The 27,705-nt window shown below is 56.8% G+C and overlaps 6 protein-coding genes across 6 annotated transcripts; 3 read left to right on the top strand and 3 right to left on the bottom strand.

Annotated features, from left to right (window-relative positions):
• Positions 1–2,025: 2,025 nt before the first annotated feature.
• On the bottom strand, positions 2,026–4,085 carry INS49_011661 (uncharacterized protein; the record flags this gene model as incomplete). The annotated part of the gene is made up of 2 exons (XM_043172374.1): positions 2,026–3,766; positions 3,826–4,085. The coding sequence occupies 2 exons, from the start codon at positions 4,083–4,085 to the stop codon at positions 2,026–2,028; spliced, it is 2,001 nt and encodes a 666-aa protein (XP_043024119.1).
• Positions 4,086–5,031: 946 nt separating this feature from the next.
• INS49_011660 (uncharacterized protein) lies at positions 5,032–6,416 on the top strand (the record flags this gene model as incomplete). The annotated part of the gene is made up of 4 exons (XM_043172373.1): positions 5,032–5,179; positions 5,231–5,678; positions 5,734–6,163; positions 6,225–6,416. The coding sequence occupies 4 exons, from the start codon at positions 5,032–5,034 to the stop codon at positions 6,414–6,416; spliced, it is 1,218 nt and encodes a 405-aa protein (XP_043024118.1).
• A 671-nt stretch (positions 6,417–7,087) lies between these two features.
• Positions 7,088–8,177, bottom strand: INS49_011659 (uncharacterized protein; the record flags this gene model as incomplete). The annotated part of the gene is made up of 2 exons (XM_043172372.1): positions 7,088–8,097; positions 8,156–8,177. The coding sequence occupies 2 exons, from the start codon at positions 8,175–8,177 to the stop codon at positions 7,088–7,090; spliced, it is 1,032 nt and encodes a 343-aa protein (XP_043024117.1).
• An 847-nt stretch (positions 8,178–9,024) lies between these two features.
• On the top strand, positions 9,025–9,466 carry INS49_011658 (uncharacterized protein; the record flags this gene model as incomplete). The annotated part of the gene is made up of 2 exons (XM_043172371.1): positions 9,025–9,049; positions 9,120–9,466. 2 exons carry the CDS (start codon positions 9,025–9,027, stop codon positions 9,464–9,466), a joined length of 372 nt encoding a protein of 123 aa, XP_043024116.1.
• Positions 9,467–17,840: 8,374 nt separating this feature from the next.
• Positions 17,841–18,081, bottom strand: INS49_011657 (uncharacterized protein; the record flags this gene model as incomplete). Its single annotated transcript, XM_043172370.1, has 2 exons — positions 17,841–17,942; positions 18,013–18,081. 2 exons carry the CDS (start codon positions 18,079–18,081, stop codon positions 17,841–17,843), a joined length of 171 nt encoding a protein of 56 aa, XP_043024115.1.
• Positions 18,082–24,700: 6,619 nt separating this feature from the next.
• On the top strand, positions 24,701–25,466 carry INS49_011656 (uncharacterized protein; the record flags this gene model as incomplete). Its single annotated transcript, XM_043172369.1, has 3 exons — positions 24,701–24,822; positions 24,978–25,201; positions 25,252–25,466. 3 exons carry the CDS (start codon positions 24,701–24,703, stop codon positions 25,464–25,466), a joined length of 561 nt encoding a protein of 186 aa, XP_043024114.1.
• Positions 25,467–27,705: the final 2,239 nt, after the last annotated feature.

Raw genomic sequence — 27,705 nt, 5'->3', positions numbered from 1 at the left:
CTTCACCTCTCAGCTGAAAACTAGACAAGGTGCTAAGGATACGAGTGGTCGGCCATGTCGCAATCAACATCTTTACCTCGCCTGAATCTCACCAACACATGTCGTTGCACGCGGCAACCGGGATTCACTGCGCAGACTGTGGAGACTGTCATCACTTTGTTCATACTGGTCGTCAGACCACGAACGCAACACAAAGACCATGTCGAAAAAGCACGGCTTACTACAGATTAAACCCCCAGAAATACCATCTTGATGATCCCCGACCTGGCCCGGGCTCTCATTGCTAGAGCTCCCTATCGGGACCCTGGAGTCCCACGTCGGCGGTGTCTTTCTGAGCAGGCGCGCAGATTCCGTGCTCATTTCTTGGGCAACTAGCGCACAGTGGGCAACAGACTACCCTGCGAGGCAGACCTTGATTTGCCCACACAGGGCGGTGCTCTGCTGAAGAATGCCCCTCCTCTTCACACCACACCACACCACACCGGGGCACAGAAAAGCACACGCATACACACGCACACACACAGCTGACAACCCCACACGAGTACCTGTTGGACCCCCGGTTCTGGGCGAGCTGGCAGTCAGCCATGCAGGTCCTGACGGCCGGGGACACTGGCACACGATGCGTGTTTCATTTTGTTTTTACGTCTCACGTCTCACGGCTTGGTCAAATTGAAAACATTTTTCACGGCTCTCGGTGCCTACCACTTGGGGGCTATGCCTTTTTACGGAGTTTTTGGATGGTTGAACATGTGGATGGATGGTTGGGCGGGCATGTGGAATCTGTCTGGAGATATCAGGCTGGCTGGCCATCTGGGAAAGGGCGGGGCGGGACGGGGCTCTCTGGGAAATGTGATACCACCTCTTCTTCTTTTCTTCCATTTCATTTACTAGGATAGATACCACACACCAGCCCTTTCTAGATAGACAGATGGCCCCCATTCTGGGGCTTGGGTTCGAGAAAGGGAAACCATGGCTTCACTGCCCGAGTATATACCCCCTGTTGGATGAAGCGTAACGATTGTCACGAATGAAGACGAAGAAAAAAAAAGAGAGAGAGAGAGAGAGAGAGAGAAGTTTTGGAAAAAGAGCGAAGATAGTTAGAGAAGCGGGATCCAATTCAAACTGATTCTGACCGACGACCAAGGAGCAGGAAATCACACTATTCACGTAGTGACCTGGACTCGGAATCGGTGACGAACAAACAACACACCTCTGCCCATCCGTTGTAGCCGGGGGACTGACGGGCGCCCCAGCCTTTCCCCCCTCGAGGCAGCCGTTCCCAGTTCAGCCCTGCTTCGAGGCAAGGTGACGTCAATCGACCCGTCACATGAAGTACGTGGGTGTGTCTGATCATGCCGCCAGGCTCTGTCGGGATGGTTAGAGGGCGGATGATGGAGGGTGAGAGGGGACGGGGCAGCCTGGCAGGAGTGTGGTACAGCATGTCACCCTCGCCCGACGTTTCGGCTATGCATGTCATCTTTGGAAAGCGAACACAACAATGGGCACAAGAGATCGACGGCGTCCCGAGGTGCGGAGGGCGTCGCGCGCGCGCGCATCAATGATTGCCCTTCTTGGTAGCGTCAACACGCCGGTTACCTGAACTATGTGGACATCTCGGGCAGCCGGACATCTGCGCGGCGTGGGACTGTTCGGCTGAAACGCAACCCACGCTGAAGATCGCCCTCTCTGCCACCTGAATGAGGGCCTCTGATGGCAAGAATGCCGACTGCCCATTCCTCCCCTTCGACACATCCTTTCAACAAGTGACCGCTTCAATGATCGTAGGTTCTGTTCCGTGCGGTCGAATACCATACGGCGATGCCGTAGACACCAGCGACGTGTAGTGAGTCTGCTGAATGCATGAAACATGCCCGCTAATTCCCCGACCGGCCTCGCATCGATCCAGCTCACATGTCCCGGAATCAATCTGAAAGTGCTATCTGGCCCCTTGCGGACCCTGGCGGTCTTGGGCGGCGGGCCGAATGCACACACCCTGAATAATCGAATCGTGAAAGTCGCAATTGTTCAGCCAGCGCCGGGCCCTCCAGCATCCGCGGCTACCGGTGCAGAGGACCCAGCGACGGTCTCCGTCTTCCCTTCGTTGTTACCACCACCACCTCCTCCTCCCCCGCCTCCATTTCCTCCTCTTCCGCGACCGCGTCGCCGGCTGCGCTTAGGTTGCTGCTGCTCGACAGCTGTTCCACTGGCGCTCTTATCCGCATTAGATGCAGTCGGGGGGTTAGCAGGGCCTGTGGCTGCAGCTGCGGCTGGGGCTGCTGTAGTGCTGCTGCTGTTGACAGCACCGGACTGAGCCTGGTTGCTAGGTGTACTGGCAGCCTTCTTAGAACCTTGGTCCTTACGCTCGAGGACTTGTACGGTTGCCTGAGCAACAGGGACGGGACTGGCTGACATCGCCTTGACCAGTCCAGCGTGATCTGAGAAATCCACGTATGCGAAACCCTTGCGACGGTCAATCTCGACGAAGCTGATGCTACCAAAGGCCTGCATGGCTTCCTTCAAAAGCGCCTCGGTCACTCCCTGAGATGGATTGGCATGCTTAAGAAACGCTCGTGTAGAAGCAGCTGCTGGCGCTGGGTTGCTGCCCTTCTTCTGGGAGCCTCCGGACTGACTGCCCTTTGCGGCTGCTGCCTTCGGACCAGTCGGAGGTGTCGGTGCTGCCGAGGGGGCGCCTTGTTTAGAGCCAGGCTTGGCAGTATTTGGCGATTCCTTAGCCGCGGATGCTCCAGCACTGTCTTCCTTCTTCTTCTGTAATATGACAGGGGCCTTGGGTGCCGCGGCTGGAGCTTCTACAGGCCCTCCGGTCTTAGAGTCGGACGACTTGCACTCCTTACCCCTTCTGCTTCGCCCTGGCCTCGACTTTTCCGCCTGTGCTTTCGGTGCTGTAGGCGTTGGAGGCCGGTCTGTTGCTTGTGCGGGCTCTGCTGTTGCTGCAGTCTTGGACCCTCTGTCCTTGCCTTTGGACTCCGTAGCCTTCGGGTCAGCGTCGCCTTTCTTAGCAGCCTCCTGCTTTGCCACCTCCTGACGCGCTTTTCTAGCAGCGGAACCGTTGGACAGGCCGAGATCACGCTTAAGAATGTTGGCAACACCCTGGATACCAGCACGACGACTGCTGGCGGCGTCGGAGGAGGAGCTGCCCGCCTTGATGTCCTTGGCAACTGCTTTAGCAGCCTCAGCGGCAGCCTCCGTAGCGGCCTGCTTCTTAAGAATGCGCACTGTCTCCTTAGGTTTCTCAGTGGCTTTTTCCTTGGACTTCTTCCTAGAATCATCCGGTGCTGTTGATGAGCCTTTTCCCTTAGCGCCTTGCGACTCTTGTCTTGAATGCTTGTTGCTTCTAGCAGCCGCGGCTTCCTTGGCCTTGTTCGCCTTCTTCTCACGATTCTCCTTGATAAACTGGGCCAGGGGGGCGATGGTGATCTTAGCATCCGCCTCGGCTTTTGTAGGGTCCTCGGCGTCGGCTGCGGTTTCGTCTGGCTTCATGGTCGGATCCTCTGCCAGGCTGGCCAAAAACGCCTTGTAATCCTCATCTTGGTCAATAGTTCCCTCCTTGGGGTCTTTCTTGGGCTTAGCAAGTGGCATCTTCTTGTAGATAGAGCGCTCCACGTAAGGCGGGCCGACGAGAGAAGGGCTGTTGAAGGTGCCCTTTGCGTCCTCCCAAGTAGAGTTCTGGACAGCCTGATCGAGTGCTTCGAGGTCCTCTTCTTTGACTTGGAGGAAAGCGAATGCGGGCGTGGAGTCCTTGGAGGCGCTGCACCAACACCATGCTGTCAGCTGCTATCTCCCAACGCATGCTCATAGCCGACGTACCTTTTGGGCGTATGCCCGCAGTGGTATGAAAACCATCCAACCTTTCCGTTACCCGGCTTCCACGAGTCGCCGAGGACTGTGAGAAACTCGTGCTCGGTCAGACCAGGGGGCAGTCTCCTAACCTTGGCCTTGATGCCATCCTGTGCTGCAGCCTTCGACTTGGCAGACCTGGACGAATCGGCCGGCCCCTGCGTCTGAGCAGGACGGATGGGTAGGACACCAGCTTGCTTCGGGCCGGATTTGCCCTCGGGCGTGGCCATGGTGAGGTCGTACGTGGTGGATCTGTGACGTGAAGAAAACGGCGCTCAGAAAGGCGTTGGTGATCGACAGGGAGAGAAGTATAATTCGGCACGGTCATCGGCTGTTGTCGCGGACTTTGTTGACATATGACCGCCGGTCAGGTAAGTTCGTTGCAGGAAACAAATAGACCTGGGATAGGCTGATGGGTCCTCATCCCCGAATTCCAGAGGATGGTAGTAGCTAATCTGTCCGGTAACTGTTGGCCTGGAAGCTTGTGGATGCTAAGGTACACTATGTCGTTTGAGCGTCTGCCGGGGAATTTGCGGCGATGAGTGATAGTTCACACGGGTAATCCGCGCTGGATAGATAGAGCTCCCTGTCGATTGTGGGGGTGCTGTGGTCTGCAAATGCCATCCCACTTCAGCACATCCTCCCGATCTGCAGGATCCACTCTGACAAACCCCTGCGCCCATGAGCTCAGCGAGGAGTTAGGCTCACGGACCAGCCGTCACCACCCCCCCCCCTCCTTTCAAAACCCCCGTCCTAACCGAGCATGCGGCGGAAGGGGAAGAACCCCTAGTGCCGACTGCTTTGGCATCAAGACCCTGGGCCAATGCTATTGCTGTGTAGCACTGTACCTGACCTATCTAGCATCCATCCCAACGCCTCGGCCCCAGACTCCGTCAAGCTACCGTTCTTCAAGCATCATCAAGAGCACAGCTAAGTTTCAGCTCCCCAGAAGCTGTGACCAGGTCTCTGCGTAGGTCATGGATAAGGCAAAGATCGCGATGGCCCAGGACATGACACTGACGGCATCTTACACAGACCCTTCTCACGTGTCCCGCCCGACCTCGGTGCCTTGGCTCGAGTCGATCCGGCTTCCTCTGATTGCGCCCTCGTCGATTCCATACCCATTTCAGACTCCCCGAAACTGCCAGCCGCGCTGCAGAAGACAGGCAGTCCGCCATGGCTAATGTTCCCAAACCCGGACCGGCGAACCTGACGCCAGGTGCTGGGCTAGACGAATGGCTGGAGGAGGCAAAACAATGTCATTATCTTCCCGAGTCTGTCATGAAGCAGCTGTGCGAGATGGTGAAGGAAGTCCTCATGGAGGGTTCGTCACTCTGCCCAGTGCACGAGGGCTTGCGCTGACCAGACCTGCCAGAATCCAACATACAACCAGTCGTGACGCCCGTCACAATCTGTGGAGACATACACGGCCAGTTCTACGATCTCCTGGAGCTCTTCCGAGTCGCCGGCGGAATGCCTGGCGAGACCAATGTACAAGCCCCACAGACGGCTACGACGGTGATAACCTCAGAAGATATCGAGCCGCCAACAGAGATTACCAACCCGAAACTGAGGAAGAAGATAAAGCAGTCCAAGGCATCTGGAGAAGAAGGTGGCGAGGCAGGTGGGGACGTCGTTGATGAGGAGGCCAACACATCTTCCGAGAGCGTTGCCAGGCCCGACAGTTCGGGTTCCGGTAGCGGTGCTGCCGCTACCGGTCCCTCACAGTCAGCCGATACTCGATTTGTGTTTTTGGGCGATTTCGTCGACCGCGGATATTTCAGTCTCGAGACCTTCACGTTACTGATGTGTCTCAAGGCAAAGTAAGTCGGGGCACGGCGCAGAATGACATCCCGCACCGTGACTGACCAGCCCCAGGTATCCTGACCGAATCGTGCTCGTCCGAGGAAACCACGAGTCCCGACAGATTACCCAGGTCTACGGGTTCTACGAGGAATGCCAAACAAAGTATGGCAATGCATCTGTTTGGAAGGCATGCTGCCAAGTGTTCGACTTCCTTGTCCTTGCCGCCATTGTGGATGGGACCGTTCTGTGTGTGCACGGTGGCCTCAGCCCTGAGATCCGGACTATTGATCAGATCAGGGTCGTCGCCCGAGCCCAGGAGATTCCTCACGAGGGTGCATTCTGCGACTTGGTGTGGAGCGACCCCGAAGACATCGATACATGGGCTGTGAGTCCCCGTGGCGCTGGCTGGTTGTTCGGCGATAAGGTTGCCACTGAGTTCAACCATGTCAACGGCCTGAAGACCATTGCACGAGCCCACCAGCTGGTGAATGAAGGCTATAAGGTTAGCTTCCGCCCCGTCCCATCAAACTTGGGCTCTCCACAAAGCTAACAATATCTGTCAGTACCACTTCCCTGAGAAGTCCGTTGTGACAGTCTGGTCTGCGCCCAACTACTGCTACAGATGTGGCAATGTGGCTTCCATTATGACAGTCGACACAAACCTGGATACCAAGTTCAGTATCTTCTCCGCTGTGCCCGATGACCAACGGCACGTGCCTGCTGGCCGTAGGGGCCCGAGCGACTACTTCCTGTGATCTTCTCCGAGAGCCTCTTGTCACCGGGCCTGGTTTCGCGGCGCACAGGGCGCCACACATGATCACGCCTTACTTTGACGGCTGTGTTGTAGATACTAGATGGGTCGGACCACGGACCATGGAGAAACATTGCGGAAGGCGTTTGGGATACAATGCTTGGCCCTGTTGTATAAATAGGGCGGAAGATTTTGTGATGAATGGGCTGCATTTGATTGATACCCCCTCCACCGGAAGAGGGCAGGGCTTGCAACAAGATTAGATGAATGAGGATATCAGTATGACTTCTGTACCACTGATTTTTTGACAGGTTATTTCGGGCCATCTTGGGCTATGGAGGTGTGGCCCCTGTGTACGTGTGAATATGGGAGTAGTCAGCAGCTGGAACTCGACTCAGGTCCGCCCGAGATTGGTGGAATGAATACACGAAACGAAATCTACTTTGATATATGACTTCGTACTGACAGGCTCTCTGACGATCGTAGTTGTGATCAGGCGCCGTTGAACTCAGGCGAACACAGCTTGTTACTGTCAAGTCCCGATATATGCCCGGTGTCAGCGAACGAGGAATCATGTTTAAGTCTATCTATGTGTCGGCTTCATTGAGCCATGTCTACGTGGCCACCTGCTCGCAGTCACCCAACCATCATTCGCCCCCGGTCCTACAACCCCCATCACAAGAAGGACTTCAGACTCTTGATAGTGTCAACGACAGTGGTCTCGATCTGGATCCACTCGAAACCCAGCAGCTTGGTGGTCTCCGAGTTGTCGAACTTGTAGGTCTTGTCCGCAGGGGCGGGCTCTCCACCCTGGACGTCCTCCGCCGGCAGCTTGTCCTTGAGCTCGGGGAAGTTCTTCCTGGCAGCGTCTAGGATACCTCTGTTGGAGTAGGAGCCCGCCGTCGTGAAGAGCCTGTGGCCGCCGATCTCAGGCTTTTCGAAGGCCAAGATATGCGCCCTGGCCACGTCGCGCACGTCGACCCAGTTGGACACGCCCGTGGCGGGGACAGCGCCAGCCTCCTTCCACTTGCCCTGCGCGAGGGCCACGATGCGCTCGTTGGAGGTGTTGATAGTGTCAAGGCTGGCCAGGTGGTGCACCACGGGGCCGAAGACCATTGGGGGGTTGACGGTGACGAGGTCGAACTTTGCGTTGTTGGACTTGTCGGCGACAAAATCCCAGGCAGCCTTCTCGGCGAGCTTCTTGGAGGCGCGGTAGGCGGTCGCGTTGTCGTTGTGGATTTCCTTGATGGTCACGGGGTTCCAGGACTTCTCGGTGAAGGTCGTATTGGGGTCATTTATCTTGGATGCGTCGAGGATGGCGGCGAAGGACGAGGTGATAACCACGCGCTTCACGCCTGGGGCCGATTTAGCAATGGCCTTGAGGATGCCAGTCGTGCCGATGACGGCAGGGTCGATAAGATCCTTTTGGGGGTCTGTGATGTTGAAATGAAACGGCGACGCCGTGTGGAGGACGACCTCGATACCCGGAGTCTTGACGACCTCATCAAAGGCGTCTGGCTTCGCGATGTCGGGCACGATGGCCGTCTGCAGACGGCCCTTGCCCAGGCTGGAGTGGGCGGCGTGGATCTTGGCCGCCTTGTCTTCGGAACGAACAGTGGTCACGACGTTGTGGCCACGCTCCAGAAGCTGCTCGAGAACGTGAGCCGCGATGAAGCCAGAGCCACCTGCGGAGATTTGTTAGCTCGACTGATCAACCAGGCCGCTGTGGTTTCGCATACGCACCGGTGAGAAGGACTTTGGCCATTTTGACGGTTTGGGTTGGGTGGCCTGGATCTACTTGGGTTGATATTTCGGAAGCCAGATGCTACCGGGAAGTGTCTACAGGAGTTGTGTTGATCTTGGGGTTATGGCTGGTCTGGAGAAGTGACCTGGTGTAGCTTTATAAATAACGCCCAACAGCCCTCTGCTCTCGCAATTGTACAGACCGAGCTCCCAAAGTGCAGCCATCACCGCAACGAGCCCCACCATCAACGAAGACGTCACGTCATCGGCAATAACGGCGGGCGTTCCTTCCTGCCATCGGCGTTTGCCATGGTTTCCCTGGGCCTGAGCCTGTTGCCGGCAACGGGCAAACAGGCTCGCCACTAGAGCACCGGCAAAAGTCTAGCGGTGTTCCATCGGAGCTGGTCTAACATGGTGTCTTCGGCGATAACATCAAACACCTTGGCCCATTTCTCCCGCGCATCACGCAAGCACGGCAGGGCGCATCGCACAATATTCAGGTCGATGGAGCTCATTCATCGATTGCCGCTTGAATGCTCTCAGAATAAGACTCGAGGTCGGGTTCTGCGCGACGTGACCACTTGGCCAAATCGGTTCTCGGCCTTAGTATTTGGCCTAATTCCATCATTTCCACACAGGTTCCACCGGCGCTGGCCAGGCATACACATTATCAATCAAGTATTCAGAGACACATTTCATGTCAGCATACGTCGCTCGCCCCTTCTCGCCATCCTCTAGGATGTCAAGCAAGGCAGCGCCCCAAAGGTGCGGTTCAAAGCCCCTGATCAAGCCCTCAGATCAGAAAATTGGCAATTCCATCCCAAGAGACACCAGACTGACACCCTCACCAGACTCACACCCTCGCCAGAATGGCACACGTGAAGTGCTGGAGGTGTGAGTGATTACAGAAATGAGATGTTGCGGCTGGTCACGACAGGAAGTTGTCTGACGAAGCCTGTACCAGCGAAGTACGCAGCTCCCGTGTCTGTACAGACCACAGTCGCAGGTGGCAAGGAGGAAAGCGCCTTTCTTGCATATCTCACGACTATTCTTGATTACAATGGCAGCTGTTGGCCGTCGCCTGGCTATGAGTACCTTCACCTGGCTGTCATGACTTCGAGCCAGCTTTTCCGGCTGGCGTGCTGTTCAGGCGAAGTCCTCTGTGCAGAAATGGACCACAAACGCAACCAGCAGTGCTCCCACAAAGACGCGGCTTCGGAAAGCTCAGACGTATACCGAGTGCGCGGAGGAGTGCCTGAGCAAGCGAAGATGGATGCACTCAATCCAGTCGTGAACGTCGTGTGGCAGTGAGGCGCAAGTTCGTCATCACCGTTCGAACCTACACGACCTAAGACCCTCGCTTCGCGTCGCTGCCTCGCCCGCGACGTCCTCGGAAGTACAGGAGTGTACGCATTTTTTTTTCGTTTTGCCGAGGATGATTCTGAAGATTCACAGTAGTCACACATTGTGGCAGGAATCAACTTCATTCAGCTCACCTACCAAGTGGTTGATAAGGGAGGGCAGCTTCACTCCGTCCGCGGGCAGTCAGCCTCTTCCAACATTGCAGCATGACTGTCTACGATATGCAGAGTTGATTCGGCATCATGGTGTCTTCCAAACAAGGAATATCCTTCGCCAGCTTGCTGACTATCATGACCAACTACCCCAGGGCTGGATAGCTTTGCAGGAACGAGGACTCTGGTGACTTCAGCAGCTTGCGTCTGGCGAGTCTAAGGTCGGCCAGTCGCAAAGCTGCCAGGAGCGGCACGGTTATGTCCTTTGACCGGCACCGACGTGTCACAGGCGAGGACCTCGGGACCGATCATTTCTCAGTTCACCGCAAATGAAGGGGTCACGGTGTGGTTATTCTTGGACCGGGACCTATGCAGACCCATTCAGTCGGGAGCGGAGGCTCATGTTTGCAACGACTGATCGGGTTTGTGCATAATCCGCGACGTACTCTTTTTCCTCCATCCGTTTTGCAATTCAAGAGAGTTCCAAATACATATGGGATTTTTCTCATAAAAACTACCGAAGTATCGGTACGAAGCAGTTACCTTGCATCAAGTCTCTCCTCTCCGATTTCCAATTCTGACAACTCACATGCGACGGCCGAAGACGGGCGACCGAGGAGCCATCGGGGGTGAAAAGCAAAGTCAAGTACAACCTTCAGTTCCGACCTGTCAGTTTATTGGGACTGTTGCAGGTGAGCCTGGCGCTACTCCTGCACGATTCTGCCCTTGCATCTCATGCCAGCGGTCACAGTATGGGAGCATGGGCCCAGCAGGAGGATTATTCCCGCTGCACACCGTTTGGTGTGGCGCCTGGCATTGAGTGTGAATACGCAGCTTTCGTCGCTTCTCACCTGTCAGATGTCCTCTTCCGCAGGCATTGATGTGGGCGTCTCCAAGAACCAGACTCGCCGAGCCATGCTTCTTTCCGAGAGATGTGTATGGATCGCGCTACCGGATGCAGGCGCCCTGAACCGGTCGTGGGATGCTGGCCTTGCAGACCGCCTCATAGGATGTCACTCTGGTTGTCTTGTGAGCTGCAAGAGGTTCGATGGTGGCTGCGTGTCTGCGTGTCTCGTTGCAAGCGCAGCAGATCAATCACCGTTATGAAAGTCGAAACCGCCTGCAGTGCATCACAATCTCAGCTAATTATGGCAGGTTACACAATCAGGGCCTTTGCTTCTCCGGCTGCACTCTCCCCATAAGAGCCCGCCATGTAAGGGGGAGCCGCAACTCATCAACTATCACATCCTCATCCGTCAGGCTTCTCTGGCGTCTTCTGCCTCAACTTGTCATTTTCGTCTGCACCCTGCCCTGCGCGCCTTCGTATCCCGTGTCGCCCTGCTCCCGCGTTAGCTGCCACACCGGGTTCTCGCGCGTCCAACCGGTTTTCTGCCCGACCCTGCTTCCCGGGATCTTTGCGACCTGCAGGTCTGTCTGTATTGCAGCAGTGAGAGGGAGAGGAGCAAGTCTTGTCCGGTCGGAAGCATACGCCCGCTACCACACCGATGACCGTTTGGATCGAACAAGCGCCAGATCTCAGATTACCGAGCACCAATCGCCGGTGGACGACCTCAACGGCACCACGGCTCTTGCTATGTCAGGCAGGCGTGGCGGACGAGGCGGGCTGGGCTGCCATCTTTGCTCGCCGGCTTCGTCACAGAATTATGGCGCTGGCGGCGAGGGTACTCTGTTCCCACCAGCTCTCCTCCCTCCAACGTGCCGCCGCGCTGCATGCTTGTAGCGGGATTTGCCAGCTATGCAGGGCGAGTCGACCTTGCCACCCGCGGCTCGTATCAGCACTTCCTTTTCGGGCCTGTCATTCGCGTGTGGGATTGGCGGCACGGCTAAACTTTCCGGAGGTGGTGCATAGTACACGACGATTTGAGGCCGCAATCACGGCCTGAAGGGATATATACGTTGTCGCTGCAGCGGGCCCTTCCGGTTCAAATGTGATACCTCACCTGCTGCTGTCGAGAAGGAGTCGAGGCGAGTATGCCGATGCCTACGACTTAGCCGGTCGTGTTGGATCGATCATTTCTCTCGCTGCGTCTTGGAACTTCAGTCATGTGCGTCACGCATCATCTTCGTGTGATGAAACACACCCTTTCGACTCAGTCAAATCTCCGGTGGGTTGCCAGACTCATCTTCGCCAACAGAGTAGGGTGTGCCACCCGTCTGTTCGGAACTTTTGGCCTGGCCGCCCAGAAGGAGGCCGTCGGATGCCTGCATGAACAACAACAGCACCGGCCCTATACGGGACTAACAACACGTGATGTCTTGGTCCACGATAATGGTCTCACTGTGACCCGAAGAATCCAGGTACCAGCCACGTGCCATTCAGCTCATGTGAGCCTGTGTGACGGCAAGCAGCTCCTTCGATAATACTCCTTGGTATCGTTGGGGGCCATGTTGGGTCAGGGCTGTCCCGAGAGGAATGCTCACCACACGAGTGGTCAGGCTACAGTTGTCGACTTCTACGGATGGTATCAGGCCTAACATTGGTTTGCAATTCAGGAACGCTCGTGAGATGCGCCCAACGGCTCTGAATCACGTTCTTAGTGGGACTCCATATCCTGAATCCGGGTCGAGTCGGGAGAAGAATTCGCCTGGCTGTTAATCAAGAGGTGATCTGCGAATCAAACGGCCACTGCCTTCACAAGAGCTTCACATTACGCACTTCAAGGCAACGAAGAATACTTGGGAAACCGCTGTACAGGTTCACCTGGGCGTGGAAGACTGGTTCTGCTAGAGTTCCCCGAACTGCAAGTGATTGCGAGTAACATGGTTCAAAGGCGATTAGTTCTACGTCTCCGCCAGCGTCTCAGCAAGATTCTTAGGTATGTATCAATATCGAAACAGCCATCTGAATGGACAATTGGATTTTTTCGATGCGATTTGTTAAGCACGTACGTGAAGCAAAGTCCACGGCGCTGTGGAGAAGTTTCAACCTCGTCCCGAGTCACTTTCAAGACCCATTCTCGACTCTGTCTTCTGCGCACACTTCACGTCTCAAGATACGAGCATGTCCTAACCAACATCGTCGACGTCGATGACACATCTCGTCTCGGGCTTGATTACATCCACTTTGCCAAAAGTCCCTCCAGCATGCATTTGAATCCATCCGAATGCTCAAGGAAAGTGGCATCCCGTATCCCACCAGGCTCTAGCCGCAAGCGAAGACTTGAGACCGCCCCTAGTGGCAGCCGGCGTGGCCGCAGTCACCATGCTCACTCGTGAATTTGAAATGACACGAGCACTGACCGGCACATCCAACGACCGTGGCCCATCTGATGAACAGCTGTCAAGGACCCCGAAGAGGATTCGTGAGACGACCCCTGACGCCGTCGAGACCATGCCGTGTCTGGCTGGGCCACGTTGATCACCAGGCTGTGATATGATGTGCCGAACCGCAAGCTCATCATCCATCATCAATCCATCACGCCCCTATCACGCCCCCCCCCCCCCCCCTGACCACCAACGGGACGCGCAGTCCCCGAGCGGACTGCCGCGCCCCGTCTCTTTTTTAGTTCAGCCTCTCGTGCTTGGATAGCCCATACTGGTTTGCGCGAGCTACGATGCCACTTGGATGGAAACGGAACTGCGTTAGACCTCTTTGTTTGTTTCCCATGGCCCAAGGGAGCCCGTCTGTGCGCTGCAGAGAGACCGGAAGTTTTAACATATGCCGCTCTAGTCCAGACGCTGACACGAACACCTCCACTACGTAATGTAGTTCCCCACGCCAACGCAACCATCTCCTGCACCGCACGCACTAGGGGCAAGATTCATTGTCTGGGAGTGTGGAGAATGGAGAGGTGACGGGAATAACACACCGGCAGGTTGCTGGTTTCGAGACAGGGCGTATTGCGCGATTTTGGACGCAGCCACAGGACGAACTCACATTGCCTTGGCATCATTGACGACTCGTGATGGTTCATCAACAACTCTATCCCGTAAACAGCCAAGGCATGTATGGCTTTATCCAAAACGGTATCGACGTCTGGCGAGGGCGTCGCCGCCACAAACCAAGCCCGTCAAAGCCCGCATCAGTCGTTCCTGCATACCGCAGGCAGCTGGCGTCTGGTATCGTCCTGACTGGCCATCCCCCCCCCCGGGGGGGCCTTTTACTTAGTCATGTTGTCATAAAAAGTCTATCGTGCTGATTTTCTCTGAGTTTTCGCCCCCTTCAGGCATGCGACAGACGCGCCCGTGCCGGACTGACTACGTTATGTTGCCTCGTCTCGGCAGAGGGATATCTCTCGTCAAGCTTCCCGTTGCAACACGAAGAAATGCCGACGCTGGGAGCCCTCCCCGTGTGGTGAAACGAGGGTATGGCTGCTGATGGGGACACGGGGAAGACGCGACCTGCATCCCAGGGCTCGGGGACCGCATGGCGGCCGAGAGCCTGGAGATGACGAGTCAAATAAAACCAGCGCCAACTTCGGTAGTTTGATAAGTAGATGCCGGCCCGGCGGCGATCCCCTAACGAGCCAGGTTTCTGTGAGAGTCGTCCCGCGGTGATTTGCAATGGTGGCTGGACCCGGGGAAATGGACCAGCCGTGTGTGGGCTGCGATGCAGTGGTAGTGATAGTGGTAGTGGCAGTGGTAGTGGTAGTGTAGTGTGGTGTGGTGTGGTGAGGCGAGGCAAGGCTGGCCGTGCCTGCGGGCCTGGATTAGCCCGCTCTGGTCAGGGCCCGTCGCCGGATCAGCAATAGCATGGTTCAAGCCCTCGCGCTGGAATTCAATGGACCATGATGGCGTGCGTTCCAGACACACACATTCAACCTCGTCAAAGGAGTGAGAAGAGGCTCGCCCAGGGGTGTTCCCCGACCACATCTCCCACTTCTACTTCAAGTACCTGGTCCTCGCAGGGCACAGGCATCTCATTCCCATCGGATGGCCCGCACAGGTGAAAGAATAGGCTGATTATGTGTCAAGCCGGGCCTGGACCGGCGTCGCTGCTGTCCAGTGATGGGCGCTGATGGGAAACGGGCGGCAAGGCTTGAGGCTGGCGTTGTATCGCCCTGCTGGTCGCGCCCGTGGGCACAGGGAGCACCTAGCGACGCCCGCGAGGATCGACGGCCAAGTCCCCTGGCGAGCATCATCGCATCATGTTCCCTGCCGCACCTGGCGCGCAGAAAGCCTAAAATTCGCATCGCATCGCGGTGGCATCCTCGCCCATCTGTGGCCAACCAGTTACCGACCTCGCTTGCAGCCCGCCGCTTCATGCGAGTGACATGAACCCAAACAATGGCCGCAGGGACTGTACCGTAGTACATCAGCCACGAGTATCGCTCCCCTCCTCTTCCCTCTGCCCTTTACCCCCCCCCCCCCCCCCCTCCTGACTTGGACTCGACATCCGTCGTCGGCCGAGTCGATTCGAGTCGAGTCCAGCCGATCCGAGTCAGCGAGGCGGCAGGGCAGCAGCAGCAGCCAGCACTAGCAAGAGCATGTTCGCCGCCCCGTAGTGCCCGCTGCCCATGATCTGTTTCCAACCTGCAGCAGCCGCATGCAGGAGCTGTTTAACTCGCGTGAGATCGCCGCAGATTGTGCATAGCCCTGGCATGCGGATTGCCTTCCCCGGAGCCACTTGGCTGTCGGCATGTACTATGTAGCACGCAGTGGCACGCTGCGGCACTGGGAAAGTGGGCCGGCAGCACGAGAAACGCCCATCTGGTCTGTCTGCCATGCTAGGCCTGCACGCTCAGTACTGCTGCAGGCGAAGGATGGGATGATGCCCTGACTGCCTGATTGGCATGCGTCCAGCGTCGAGATCTCCCCGCGCCCCCGGATTAGCATCCCGTCGAGACCGTGTTCTCTGCCAACCCCGGCCGTCCGAGCCGCTAGCCCTGCCCTCTGCGACTCTGTCTGGCCCCCCCGAGCGTCGACTGGGGGCGTTGTGAGGATCCGGGGCAAGCAGCGCGAGCGCCCTGATGCTCACCTGCATGCAGCAGCACGGATGGCGACGGCGCAGCGAACCCGCCTTTCAAGGTTTGGACTCGCAGCAGCTCGGCGTCACATGCTGCATTAGGGCGCTGTTTGTTATCAAGCGGCTGCGGCTATCTCGCCTCGAGCGATTAGAGTTTTGTGAGCTGCAGCGGCTGCCAATGTTGTGGGCCGGCCGTTCAAGCTTTTTGTCGCACTATACCATGTACTTGCCAGTTGCCAGTCTTGTCGAGTCAACGCGAGCCCGGTGCGGCGCGGGCGGGGGCTCACTCGAAGCTCCGGGCACGCCAGACCCGAAACTCAATGTAGATGGGGGCCAGCGAGTCGGGGACTTACAATTCAGCGCGACTGAGCGCTCGGGTGCAGCGCGCCAAAACATCGCGTCACTGGGAGCATCTCTCTCTCCTTCCCTGTCTCTCTGCGTGCCGAAGTCTCGGGGTGCTCTCGCGATGTATCACGCACGCCAAGGGCATCACGACTTGCAGCCTCGCCCACAGCTTCTGTGATGGCCCCAGCGGCCCCCAGGTCATGCCCCTTTTGCTGGCCAACCCCATTTCTTCAACTTCGCTAGTTAATCTCGATGGGAGCAAAAGTCGACTCTGTCATCTGTCCGTCATAGCGTAGCAGTGCAGGTGGACCGACGAGGATGATGACGAAGGGTCAAGGGGCCACTCAGAGGTCTCCACGCCCATTTGAAGCTTCTTCGGATGCTTCTCGAAGCTGTGGAGCCTCGACAAAAGCCGTGTGAGGACATCGTGTGGTACAGCAGACTGTGTGGTGGCGTTGTGGCAGGGGGGAAAGCAAGGGAGCTGCAAGTCTCCCGAAGGCAGTTTTTGTCCGAGTGCTTCCTTGTGCGTGGTTGCCGGAGGCTGTCCGTGTCAAGTGCCCAAACGGGTTATCTGAAGTCGGGACGCTTTTATCTGCGGTGAGCCGAGATCAGCCAGGACATCTTGAGTCGTGGGCCGATCCTCCTACTCAGCTCGAGCCGAGAGGCACTGGCGAGGGAGACCATGCAAGCGAGAGGCCGCGACGGACTGCCCACGACACAAGGCGCAATCCTCGCGTCTGCACGGCATGGCATGAGATAGAGTATCGCATGGTACGATGCGGTATGGTATGGTATGGCAGGCAGAGCATTTGGCGCTGTAGGCGAGGGACTATGACAGCGGGCCAACGGACAGGCGCTCATCAAGCTTTCTGACAGAAAAGCCGAAGGGGGGGGGGGGGAAGCAAGAGCAGGCCCGCGATCAAATGTGCCAACCATTACCACCGGAAGGCAATCCGGACACGTGCAGATCATGCGGGGGGTGACAGAACGGGAGCGTCGCCGGGATCGCCAGTCGGGGAGGGGCACACCCCTGGTCCCAACTGTCTTCTCAGCCGAAGGGCACCAAAATGGCGTGAGAGCCGCGTTGTTGACAGATGCGCCACTAATAAATCAGGAGCGCACAGGAGGCTCACCTGAAAGAGGCAAGTCATCCTTCAATCTTGGAAATGAGGTCCCCCGATTCGACAGCTCACCCACCTCGACCAGACGCGACTATTCTCCGATGCCAGGCCCTCTCAGGTCCCCCCGTTTGGGACCCCGTTTGGGACCCCGTTTGGGACCCCACAGGCCGTCGATGCGAAGCTGGCAGGCCGGCAGGGGAGACACAGGCCCAGGGAGACACAGCTTCTGCCCCCGTACTCTGGCTAATTTCGGGCGAAACACCTCCAACCCAGCCTCCCCCCACAGGAGCTTCTCACCGCCCAAAATAGCATGGGTGGCCCGCCCCAATATCCAGGGTCCCGGCTCGGCGGTGGATACGTCGCGCCAGAAAACAACATCTCGTCCGAGCTGTCGATGGACCTCGTCGGCCAGGGCCTTGCTCACAGAGTGACTTGATGCCGTTGTCACTGACGGGTTGATCTCCGCCAAGGCCGCCCGCCTTCGTGTAGGGAGATTCTCGAGCAATATTTGTCTGGAAGGAAAAAAAAAAGATGCTCCAGCCTCGTCACCCTGGCTGCCCCCTGCCACCCGCCGCCGCCGTCGCCGCCGCCGCCCCTTCCTCAAGCGTGATGTGCAGTGAACCTTGCGGAGATGATGATGCGACTGGCCCCAGCTCTGACTGTCTGCCCATGCGAATACGCGTATCACAAAGAACGGCCGCGTGGCGCAGAGAGGAAGAACTCCATTGCCAGTCCCAAAGTAGACGTCAATCACACTCGCCTCCGGGGTGTCCACATTATCAGCACATCTCGTAGGTGCCGGACATGCCAACATGCTCCCGCCGGCTCCGCGAGGCGCGGTACTCATGGAGCTCTTCACCTACCCGACGGCCCTCTCTGCCCTGCTGAGCTTGTTGGCACAGCCACTGGCCCCTCTCCCCTTCGTGCTCGCTACCGCGTTGGACGGCTGACGTATATGTTGACACAGTACGTTTGCCGCGGCACGGCGCGGGGATTTTGGAGGGCTGATGACAGGCCCATCTCCGGGGGACCCGTTGACAGCTGCTCCAGAGAAAACCCGCCTACCGCCGTGTCGGTATTTCCGCTTCCTATTTATGAAACTGTTGGTTCATGCAGATTCGCGAACCTCTCGCCTGGGATGGGAAGGGGGAGAATGGGGAGATGGGGCTCTCTACTCGATGTGTCGCGTTGGGAGATGTGACGGATTGGGAAATGTGGCGGGCTGTCAACGGATCTGAGGGCTCCGGGGACAAATGGGGACAGGCAGAGCAGGGAAATTGATCCTCCGCCCATGGGCCGTTGCTCGTAACGAATACATGCAGTTAAACAATTACATACTTCTGACCACATCTGGTAGGCATGGAGCACATGCGCCACCAAAGTTTAATTTTCTTGGTCAGTTAGACAGGCTGGTGTTTGATGATTTCCCGAAGGGGAAACCAGTCTCAGTCGCACCTCAGGTCGCACACCTCAGCTCCAGGGACCAGCTCATCAAGCCGTTGCCATTGCTATTGTTAGCATCCGTCGAATTACTGGCTTGCTTGAATGTGGTGAGGTCGTCGTTGTCGATCCTAAATCTTTGTAATGGACTACATGTGTCTCAACACCCCGTCCTAGGTCCGCCTGTCTGATACCTGCTGGACTCCAAAACGACGGCGCCCTGATTGACAGGCGTTGGACATGCCACACTGCCGAAATGGACCATAGCACAGAAAATCTTCCGGCTTAGCAGACGCAGGAGGTCGGATGTCCGTCGCAGCAGCACCTGAGCTCAATAAACTTGGGAAGACCGGATTGAGTGTCGGGTTTACCTTCCGTGTGTTTCGGCGGACGTTTGAACGCCTTTCGTGTTTTGATACCGTTCTTGCTCTCGCATTCGTGCCTCGACCAAGAATGAGGACGCTAGCTGAGGCTAGTTGCCCCAGCTTGGGCGACCGATGCTCAAGGGGTCCAGCATCTCTGTATGGCGCAAGTGACAATGCCGTCGCCTGGATGCTGTGACCTGCATGACAACTTTGCCCATCTCATTTGCCATGCCTCCATCGGTAGGATCATCAGGCCAGAACCCAAAAGTAATGCCCGAGATTAGCAAGACGGCTAGTAGGCCAGCTGAGAGGTGATGGGCTGGGAATGGAGCAACGACATGCTCTGGCTTGCCGTCGTCAATCTTCCTACCCTTCCCTGTCACTGTTGCACCAAGAGAATGACAGCCACCCACCTGCAGCTGTCACCGAGATCGTCCCTGATGCCCCTGGCTCTGCCCCTTGAGATACCATCCAGTTCTGTCAGGCGAGCTCCCGTCACATTCGCTGGTCCAAACGCACCCAGGCTGAGCCAGCCAAGCCCAGGCGGCGAGGGGTTTCCCAGGGTGAAGCGCATCATACGCAGCCTTGGAGAGGTCCATGTAGACATCCTTAACTTGGATGAAGATCTGCAAGAATCTCCGATGTGCATGCAAGAGAGGCCGCAGATGAGCGCTGTCTTGCCTTGCCCACAAACCCATAGTGGCATATCTCAGCCAGCGAGTTGACTGATCACTTGCTGCCATGGGGTCGTGGGGGTGCCGCATTCCGCCAAGGAGCGTCGTCCCTTCAGCCCCACCATCCGAGCGTACATATTCGCCTTGCCTCGATGCGAGTAGTCCTCATAGTGTGTGTTCGACACCATCGGCCCAACCACTGGGACTCAGCGCAGATTCTCCGTCGGACGCCACAAGCCGCACTGTTGTTGGGTCATCGTATTGCGAAATGGGTGATGCCTAGCCCCTGTGATGTGACCGGTCCAGTTAGCTTCTCGCACGCCTAGCTCTTGAAGCAAAGCCGCGCGCTGGGCCGGCACTGGACGGTCTGACGGCCCATCCAGTCGTCAACTGAAGAGGATTTCCAGCATAGTTTCCCACGCCCGTGCGAGCAATGCCAGCTATGCGAAGTGAAGATCAGAGCGATCAAGATCAGGCGAACAGCGTGGGGACGCGTAGAGACTCAGGCGGTCCGGCTCCGATGATGAGATGCCTCAACGTCTCGGCAAAGGACGTAGCCGGGGAATGAGGCCAGGCTGTCTGTACGCAGAGAGATATCTCCATGCTGACGAGCAAGCGAGCTTGATTTCCTGGGTGCCCTTCCGCCACTGCGCCCCTGAGGTTGCGAAACAGTGCGCTCGTCGACCCAGCGAAACCCCCCAGCAATGGACTCCTCTCGTGTGTAGAGATATGTGCTGTCGCAAGAGAAATGCTAGCGTTCGAGACCCGCAGTGCAGGGTCGGCGCAGGTTGGAGGGTCCATTCAGTTCAGAGCGTCTGCAGGCCGTGCGCGGCTGAACGTTGAAGCAAAATTCAGGGACGTTGCTGGAGTTGACCCAGCGTCTGAGCGCACAACCCGCTTATGCCATTGCCGCCAATCCAAAAAGTTCGCCGCAGAGTCGCTATCGACAGGCGCGCGCCGCGTGTGCCGACCTCTCGAGGACCGACTGTCAGATGAATGTGTGGAAGGGATCTCCTGTGCTGATTGCTGCCAACATCTGCACAGCACTTGCTGCGACGGAGCCCCCGTCTCGGGATGGCTCAAATCCAGCGGCGTGTGAAAACAGCTGCAAAGTATTGTAGGGAATCCACACAAAAATCCTCTGGAAATCTAAATCCAGGAACCAGATCGTTCAAGATGCTCGCCTGCATGATCCTTCGAAGTCTCCGACAGATTGAACCTGCATCGAGCCCCGCCTGCACCCCATCTTCGCACAGCAAGCTGCAGACGGCAGACTCCTCCCATAAGATCCACGACGGGATCCACACGTAATCGCACCCAACAGTGGGCGCGGGTTCTCTGGCAGCCGGCCCGAGAATGATTCTCATGCGGTCGAGTCGTGAGAGCCGAGGATCGGAGGTGGTGAAGCAAAATATCAGATGGGTTGATCGGGGAAGCGCCAACCCGCAAAAACAGCGGGAAGCATACCGAGAAGTCGATTTTTTTTTTTTTCTGTTGAAATGAAGGCGACATCTGGGTCCAGCCAGGATGTCCTTGTCACTGTCCCCACTCCAGGATCGAGAATTGACCCGCTCTTCGACTGGAACATCTACAGTCAGCACTTATTAAGACCAATTTGAAAGTCGATTTTGATGTCTTCATGGTATATTCCGTCTACCTTGATGGCGATGATACCTGGTGGAATCATTAGTAGGCCTCACTGCGAGCGGGACTCGCGAATGCAGGAAGAAGGATCTGGACCATTCCGGGTGCCAGGTTCCGGTGACACTCGCAACAGGCCAAGGTAGCCGGCATTGTGAAGTGGTTGCCAAGGGATACCAGAAGCGCTGACCAAGGTACCACCACATCTCAGCCTCAGCCGACGGTCCATATGGGGCGTTTGGCGCAGTCTCACAGCGCACACCCGTCTGCTGTGGAACCTGTCAGCCCAAGTGCCATGTGGGACCGCCAACACCCTGATGGATTGCACAGATCTCGCACAATCAATCGAGGCTGCGCTATCGCGACACAAATCGCAGAAATGATGCATTCCGCTGTCGGCCTGCAGGATTCGCGGGAATCTGCATCGCGAGCCTCACCCCAATACCTGTGACGTCTGCTTTGCAGCCTCGAGCCAATGTGCCAGTTCCAAATGGCAGTATGACAACGATTTCACAGGAAATCATGTACGGAGCCGTGCGCCTTCAGTCTGTGATAACGCATTAAGCGTTCACCCGTGGTCCATTCCTGTTGATAAGCCAGGGCGGGCTAATCACTGTAATGAGATCTGCTGTATAGAATGCGACCGGCGGCGATGTTCCAACCACAAAGATCTGTGGTACTCGGCCCGTTGCCGAGAGCTGCAAAAGTATCGGGCAGTATGCCCCACCACCTAACATTGCACGCGCTGCTCCGTGCCAAGGAAGACCGCGAATAGCGTTGAATTGAACAGCTTGCCAGCTTGCTCGACTACGTTTAACGAGATCCAGAATCGTGGCTGACGGATGTCTTCTGCAAAGCCGAAGAGCCATGCGGCTTCTCAATTTTACTGTAACACGCAAGAAGCGACGGGGGTTGTAGTGTACGCTTGCTTCGCAACGCAGCCCGCAAAACGACAGCATTGTGCGAGCCCACGCACTGCAGATCACTCGCAAAATGTTCGTCGTTGGTGTTCTCCTTGGATTTCCAGGAGAGAACGGAACAGCTGCGAGGCTGACAGCCAGGTTGATGACTTTTGCCAGCCGGCGGAAGTCCGCGGTTTTCACCCAAAATGGTATATCAGGCCGAAGGCAAGGGCTTTTGCCTGGGACCCTGGTGAGTCGATGGTATCGATCAGGGATATATCTGCGTCTGAAGTTGAAGATGTGACTGGTCAACGGCTGCAGTAGTCGACTTTTCACCCGGGAACACAGGTCGCGCGGAGATGTGTCCGGACCCGTGTTCCAGTAGTGTTGTGTATTCAAGTGATCTCATTATCGGTCGATTGCAATGGGAATTGTTTCAAGAGGTAACACCACTTGGTCGTGTACCGCGAAACGTGATGCCGGACAAAAGATTTACAAGCCTGAACCATGATCTGCGCAGTTGCTCTCTCAACCGACGTGCGGATGGCAACGTGGGAGTCCAGGAGCATGCCTAGACGCACTTCGACCAGCGAGCGAGTCCTTGGGCGATTGATGGTTTGGTACGGGCGCTAGAGAATTCCTCCGTGCGGTTTGAAAATGCGATTCGACGGACAAGCGGGAGCCGTCATCCGCACGCAGCGGAGTTGCATCGGACCAAAAAGAGGTGGCGACAAATGTCGTTCGCACATGGCAGCAGGTGCCAACTAAGGATGATGATCAGCATGCCGTAGTCTGTAAGCATCTGGGCTCCTGTTTGTCGTGTTTTGCAATTTTAGCCTACCAAGTTATTAGTGTGCAACCTCACTACTGCAAGGGCAAGCCACGGGTTGGCTTGCGAACTCATGGTCTGTGTGTGCAGAGCTCCTAGAATAGGGGTCTAGTCGACCGCATTGTTGGCCGCGTGACGGGAACATTGCCCAGTCACGCCCAGCGCCCCGATCTTGCGTGGGCCCGGTTCGTATACGGACAGACTGGTGAGATTTTGGAAACACGGGCGAAGCAGCCCCATATCGATTGGGTGCCATGGTTGTTCTAGGACCGCGAACATTTTCACGATTATGAGCAGCACAAAAAGAGACGTTTGGCTAGGGCCCGAACGCACCCAATTTGTTGGAAAATGGAGGCCTGCGTGGGAAAACCAGCCACTGCAAACCACTTAGGTAGCAACAGCCAGGCACATCAGAGACCAACAGCCATCGACTCCCGTTTCGACCTCGTTTCACTTGGGTGGAGATGTTGCGGTATATGATTGGCTGGGAGCCACAACGCGGGCAGCAAGCCAGTACCGTCAGAGCATTACTGAACCTCTCCGCGCTGTTCCGGCCGAACAGATATGGGTCCCACGTGCAGTGGCACTCCAGCCCTGCAGCGATCGTCGCACAGCGCTGTCTCGGACGTCGTCAATCGGATGCTTGACAATTTGCGCGAGACTGCTTAGACTGACGAAGGGGCGATCGTGACTCGTGGGCCACGTCCTTGTAGTGCTACCAGGGGAGGAAGAGAAGGTGACTGGCAGCCTCGAGATGCAGTGAGGTGCCGAACTAGAAGCACCTTCCCCGCCCTGGCGTTCCGACCTTGACAGCGAGTGACTTGTTTCGACTCGTGGCGTCGCCATGTTATGTTTTGGTCGGCGCACGTGCTTCAGCGATGTTGCATCCGCAGCACATGTGGTTGCATCCAGCAGCAGTGGGCACTGGGCAGAGCGCTGGACGGCCGCCGCAGCCGCGAGACGTTGGATGCAATGCAATGCAATGTGCCTGACTAGCCTCAATGAGCCTGCCGCCACTGGAGGAAGCGTTCACGTTGGTGCTTGTCCGTGTGTACAGTGGTGCATGCATCAGCCGCAGGTACAGTACACACGAACACACACTCTCTCACAGCAAAGCTGGGCTGGACAGGCGACGCATCCGTGCACACTCAGAGGGCTGGAGATGTGATGAACTCGTCTGGAATTGTCATGGTCGATGGTGCCGCGCTTTCGGCCGGCCGGGTGCGTTGGAGGAGACGAAACGAAACGCGGCCAAGGAGAGGCTTGCTCTGTGCAGTGCACTGCTGGGAGGCGGCATGCTCGGGGTGCACGTCTCTCGCCTGCTGCTAGTATTATAAGTTAGGAGGGGGCCCGTATGATCGTCAGCTAGACCCAGGGCTGTTCGCTGAGCTCCCAAACTGCCCCAGGACCGGTTGCTCTAGCGAGTGGGGTGAGTGGGTCAAGCTTGCCGGCGGGCGCCGATTGGATGGCTGCTGCTGGCTTGGGCATTGGCGTCCGGGATTGGCGTTGACCATATTGTGATATGTGGTGCATGGTCGTATATTATAATACGTGTGTACGGATTGTCGAGTGGTGTGATGTGCGTGGGGTGGTGCGCGGGATAGTCTTTGCGGTTTGCGTATAAAAAGAATGCATCGTGGTCGCTCTGTTATTCTTGCTTCAGGCTCGAGGCAAGGCGACGTGACGGCAGGTGGGCAGGTGGTTGGTGTTGTCGACGATGGTTTGGGTGGATGCTGTGACAGACTCACTCAGCCCAAGCGTAACTTCGCTCATGCATTAGACCGCATTATGGATCGTGTGAAGCCTCAAGGCCCAGACAAGAGTGGCAGTCGCAAGATGCACCAGGTAGAGGTCTCTCAGAGAAAGAGCCAGAAGGTGGGGCACGGCTGCGACTGCCAGCTGGGGGACCTGTGTGTGGACCACGCCCAGGACTGACCGTCCTGGTTCCTGGCTCCTGGCCTCCTGGGCAAATGGCAGCTGGCCAAACTCAGAAGGCACCTGGCATCAACTTGCTTTTTCTCGGGATCGGCCGTTCCTCCTCCAAACTCTAATAACTGGGCAGCAGGCAGATCGCGGAGATCAACTGCCTGTGGGCATTTGTTAGGCTCTGTCATTTCTCACATTCCAAGCATCGGGCACAATCTGTGTCAAGCCACAGCGCCCCTCTCTGCACTGTCGGCGACGACGGCGGCGACAACCGTCGAGTCCCCTCATCCTCGCTGCCTCTAGGCATCCATATCCGCTATCCTTCGCGTTCTGCCACGTTCAAACACCACCTTGCCGCACTCGGTAAGGACGCGGGGGGCTGGACCTGAGTGCCATGCTAACAGTAGTGCCAGTCCGGCTCTCGACACACACGTGGACTGTACCCAAGGATGCACTGCACAGAGTCGTATTGGATGGCGTCGAGACCCTTGCAGGGCCTCTGAACTCCGAACCTCGCTACCACACATTTGGAGCCTGCCCTGGCTGCATCACATTGATTGCTGACACACTCTCCCAGGCCCGGATTCCACTTGACAAGCGCCACATCTGGTCCGGCTGGACGCCCTAAATCGAGCACCGCTGTGCTGAGTGAAGGCTGCCTCAGCCGAGCAAGCCGCCGATATTGCAAACCTGCTGCGTCCCTGGAAAACATCCCCAGGGCAAGCACCACCAACTCACCGCCGCTGATCCCACGCCACTACATACTACTGTTGGGCTACTCATCACAAACCCCCCCATTTGTGCACTGACTCTGACATCTAAGCGAGACAAGTGGACTCCTCTGAACCAGGAGCTTCTTCAGCCTACCGGCTGCGTATCACAGCACCCAGCAGGTTTGTAGAGCCATCAGCAAAATTGCTACCCACAGTGGACGCCACTGCTGCGACTGGATCTCGTGACTGGGGTGACGTTGGCCTGGGATAGTGCAGCCGACATGGTCACACATTGTATCGCCTCGAGACGACGCGGAACCTTGCCAACCCGTCACATTGCTACCACAACACTCTGTATCAGTGATATCGCGAGGGCTTGCTATCAACGATGAAGTGGGACGCATTTCGAAGAACACCGACGGCCTCGGTGTGGGTACCCCACGTTGGCCAGCTTTGTGCGTCAACGGCAGGCTTTCACCATGCGCCCGGCGCCTGACTAGATGGAGCGGCCGCTGTCATCCGGCACTCGAACTCAACCCTCAGTGCCTGGCGACGCCCATTAAATTGGAGCGAAATTGATTGGCAGCCTGCAGTCGTTGTCTAGACGCACAGCGATAACAACTTGACTCTCCTGCGGCTCCCGAGTGAACATAGAGCCGAGGCGCAGTATCCCTTATTTCCCGTCTTCGCGTCTCTCGAGACCAAACGGGCAGAGTTTATCGAAATTCAAGATCAACGCACCGCTACTGCAAGCCCCAGGCCCCCTGTCGCAGTCAATTCAGCATGATGCCAGTACCCACTTCTTAGAAACTCGACTCCCTGCCAGCCATCCACTTTTCGCGGTGCTCCCATGGTTTCGGCCGTGGGTCATAGTTGACCCTAGCCGGATGACTGGGAACAGATGAATCCACACGAGGACGTCGGCCGAAAAGAGGCAATCGTCCCCACGATCTCCCTCGAGAATGAAATTAATGTCATTTGCGATCGCCACAAATGGGAAAGGGGAACTCGTAAGAAGTCCCTCTACATAGCACTGCGTGAGTTTCAGCCCATCCGGTCCAGCTCCATCAAGAGCCACCTAGCCAGTGACTTGATGAATTCAGTGCCGACGCTGGACGGGTCTGGTCACTGTGGGCGTTGCTGTAGGAAATGCTCTACCTGAGCGTGACAGTGCCGTTGAAGTATCACGATCCGCATCGTTTGGGCCAGCCCATTCGAAGTCGGGCAACACGCTATCGACAGGCGGATTACAACTTATGCTTCAGCTCAAGGCGAAGGAATGTTTTGCAGTTGAGAAGTGGCTTTCAGGGGAACGGGAGCCTGGCTGGTGCATCGGTGGGGCCAGCACTCAAGTGTTGATGATGGCTGCAACAACTTTCCCTCTTGCTTCCTCTTGGCAGCTGTCAGTAAGGAGATTCCCTGTAGCCCCCTTCAGCTCAGCCATTGAGAACGTTGGTCAAGCTTCGGGACGAGGACGCCAACGTCCCGGATGGATATACTCAGGGATTATACCATTTTGACAGAAACCGGGCTTGGGATCGCGGATCACGGCCCCCTGACACCACATTTTTCAAGGGCAATCCTGCACCAGTCGCCTCCCCCAACCTCCGGTGCAACTAGTGATCAACAACTCGTGCGAGAGCGATGAATCAGTGTCAGGAGAAGAGTCCGTCGACCCCTGAGAGGCGATGACGACTACTCGTGGCTTCGTCGTAGGGATTCGTCGACTTCTGGCAGTAAAACTCCGCGGACAATCAAAACTGCGCAACAAGTGCGTAAGTACCTAGGTAAGGTGTGGGAACTCGGAGATGGGCTGTCTCGAGTGCCGGCTGCAGATGGCCTAGCCGTTCGGGGTAAGGCGTCGCGTCGGACAAAATGCAAGGCACATGTGCCTGGTGCCGCAGGATGCAGGAGGCCACCGTTTTTTGCAACTGTGCGGAGTATTGGGATCCAGAAGTCACCCTCCCCCGAGTCTTCGTCGCAGGCAAAAGTCAGCAAGTGGGATTAGGTGCGCCGAATATTTCCTCCCAATGTCACACAAAAGAAAGAGGGTCGACCCGACATTGGCTGGCAGGGCCAGGGCTGCGGGCCAACGTACCTGAACCGTCAAGAATTGCTTCCTAACGGAGGCTATAGCAGGCGTCTTATGATATC

Source organism: Diaporthe citri (genome assembly GCF_014595645.1).
Source record: "Diaporthe citri strain NFHF-8-4 chromosome Unknown scaffold_5, whole genome shotgun sequence".
Classification (NCBI taxonomy): Eukaryota; Fungi; Ascomycota; class Sordariomycetes; order Diaporthales; family Diaporthaceae; genus Diaporthe; species Diaporthe citri.
The sequence above is the reverse complement of the archived record's forward strand: the minus strand, read 5'-3'. Positions and strand labels throughout refer to the sequence as shown.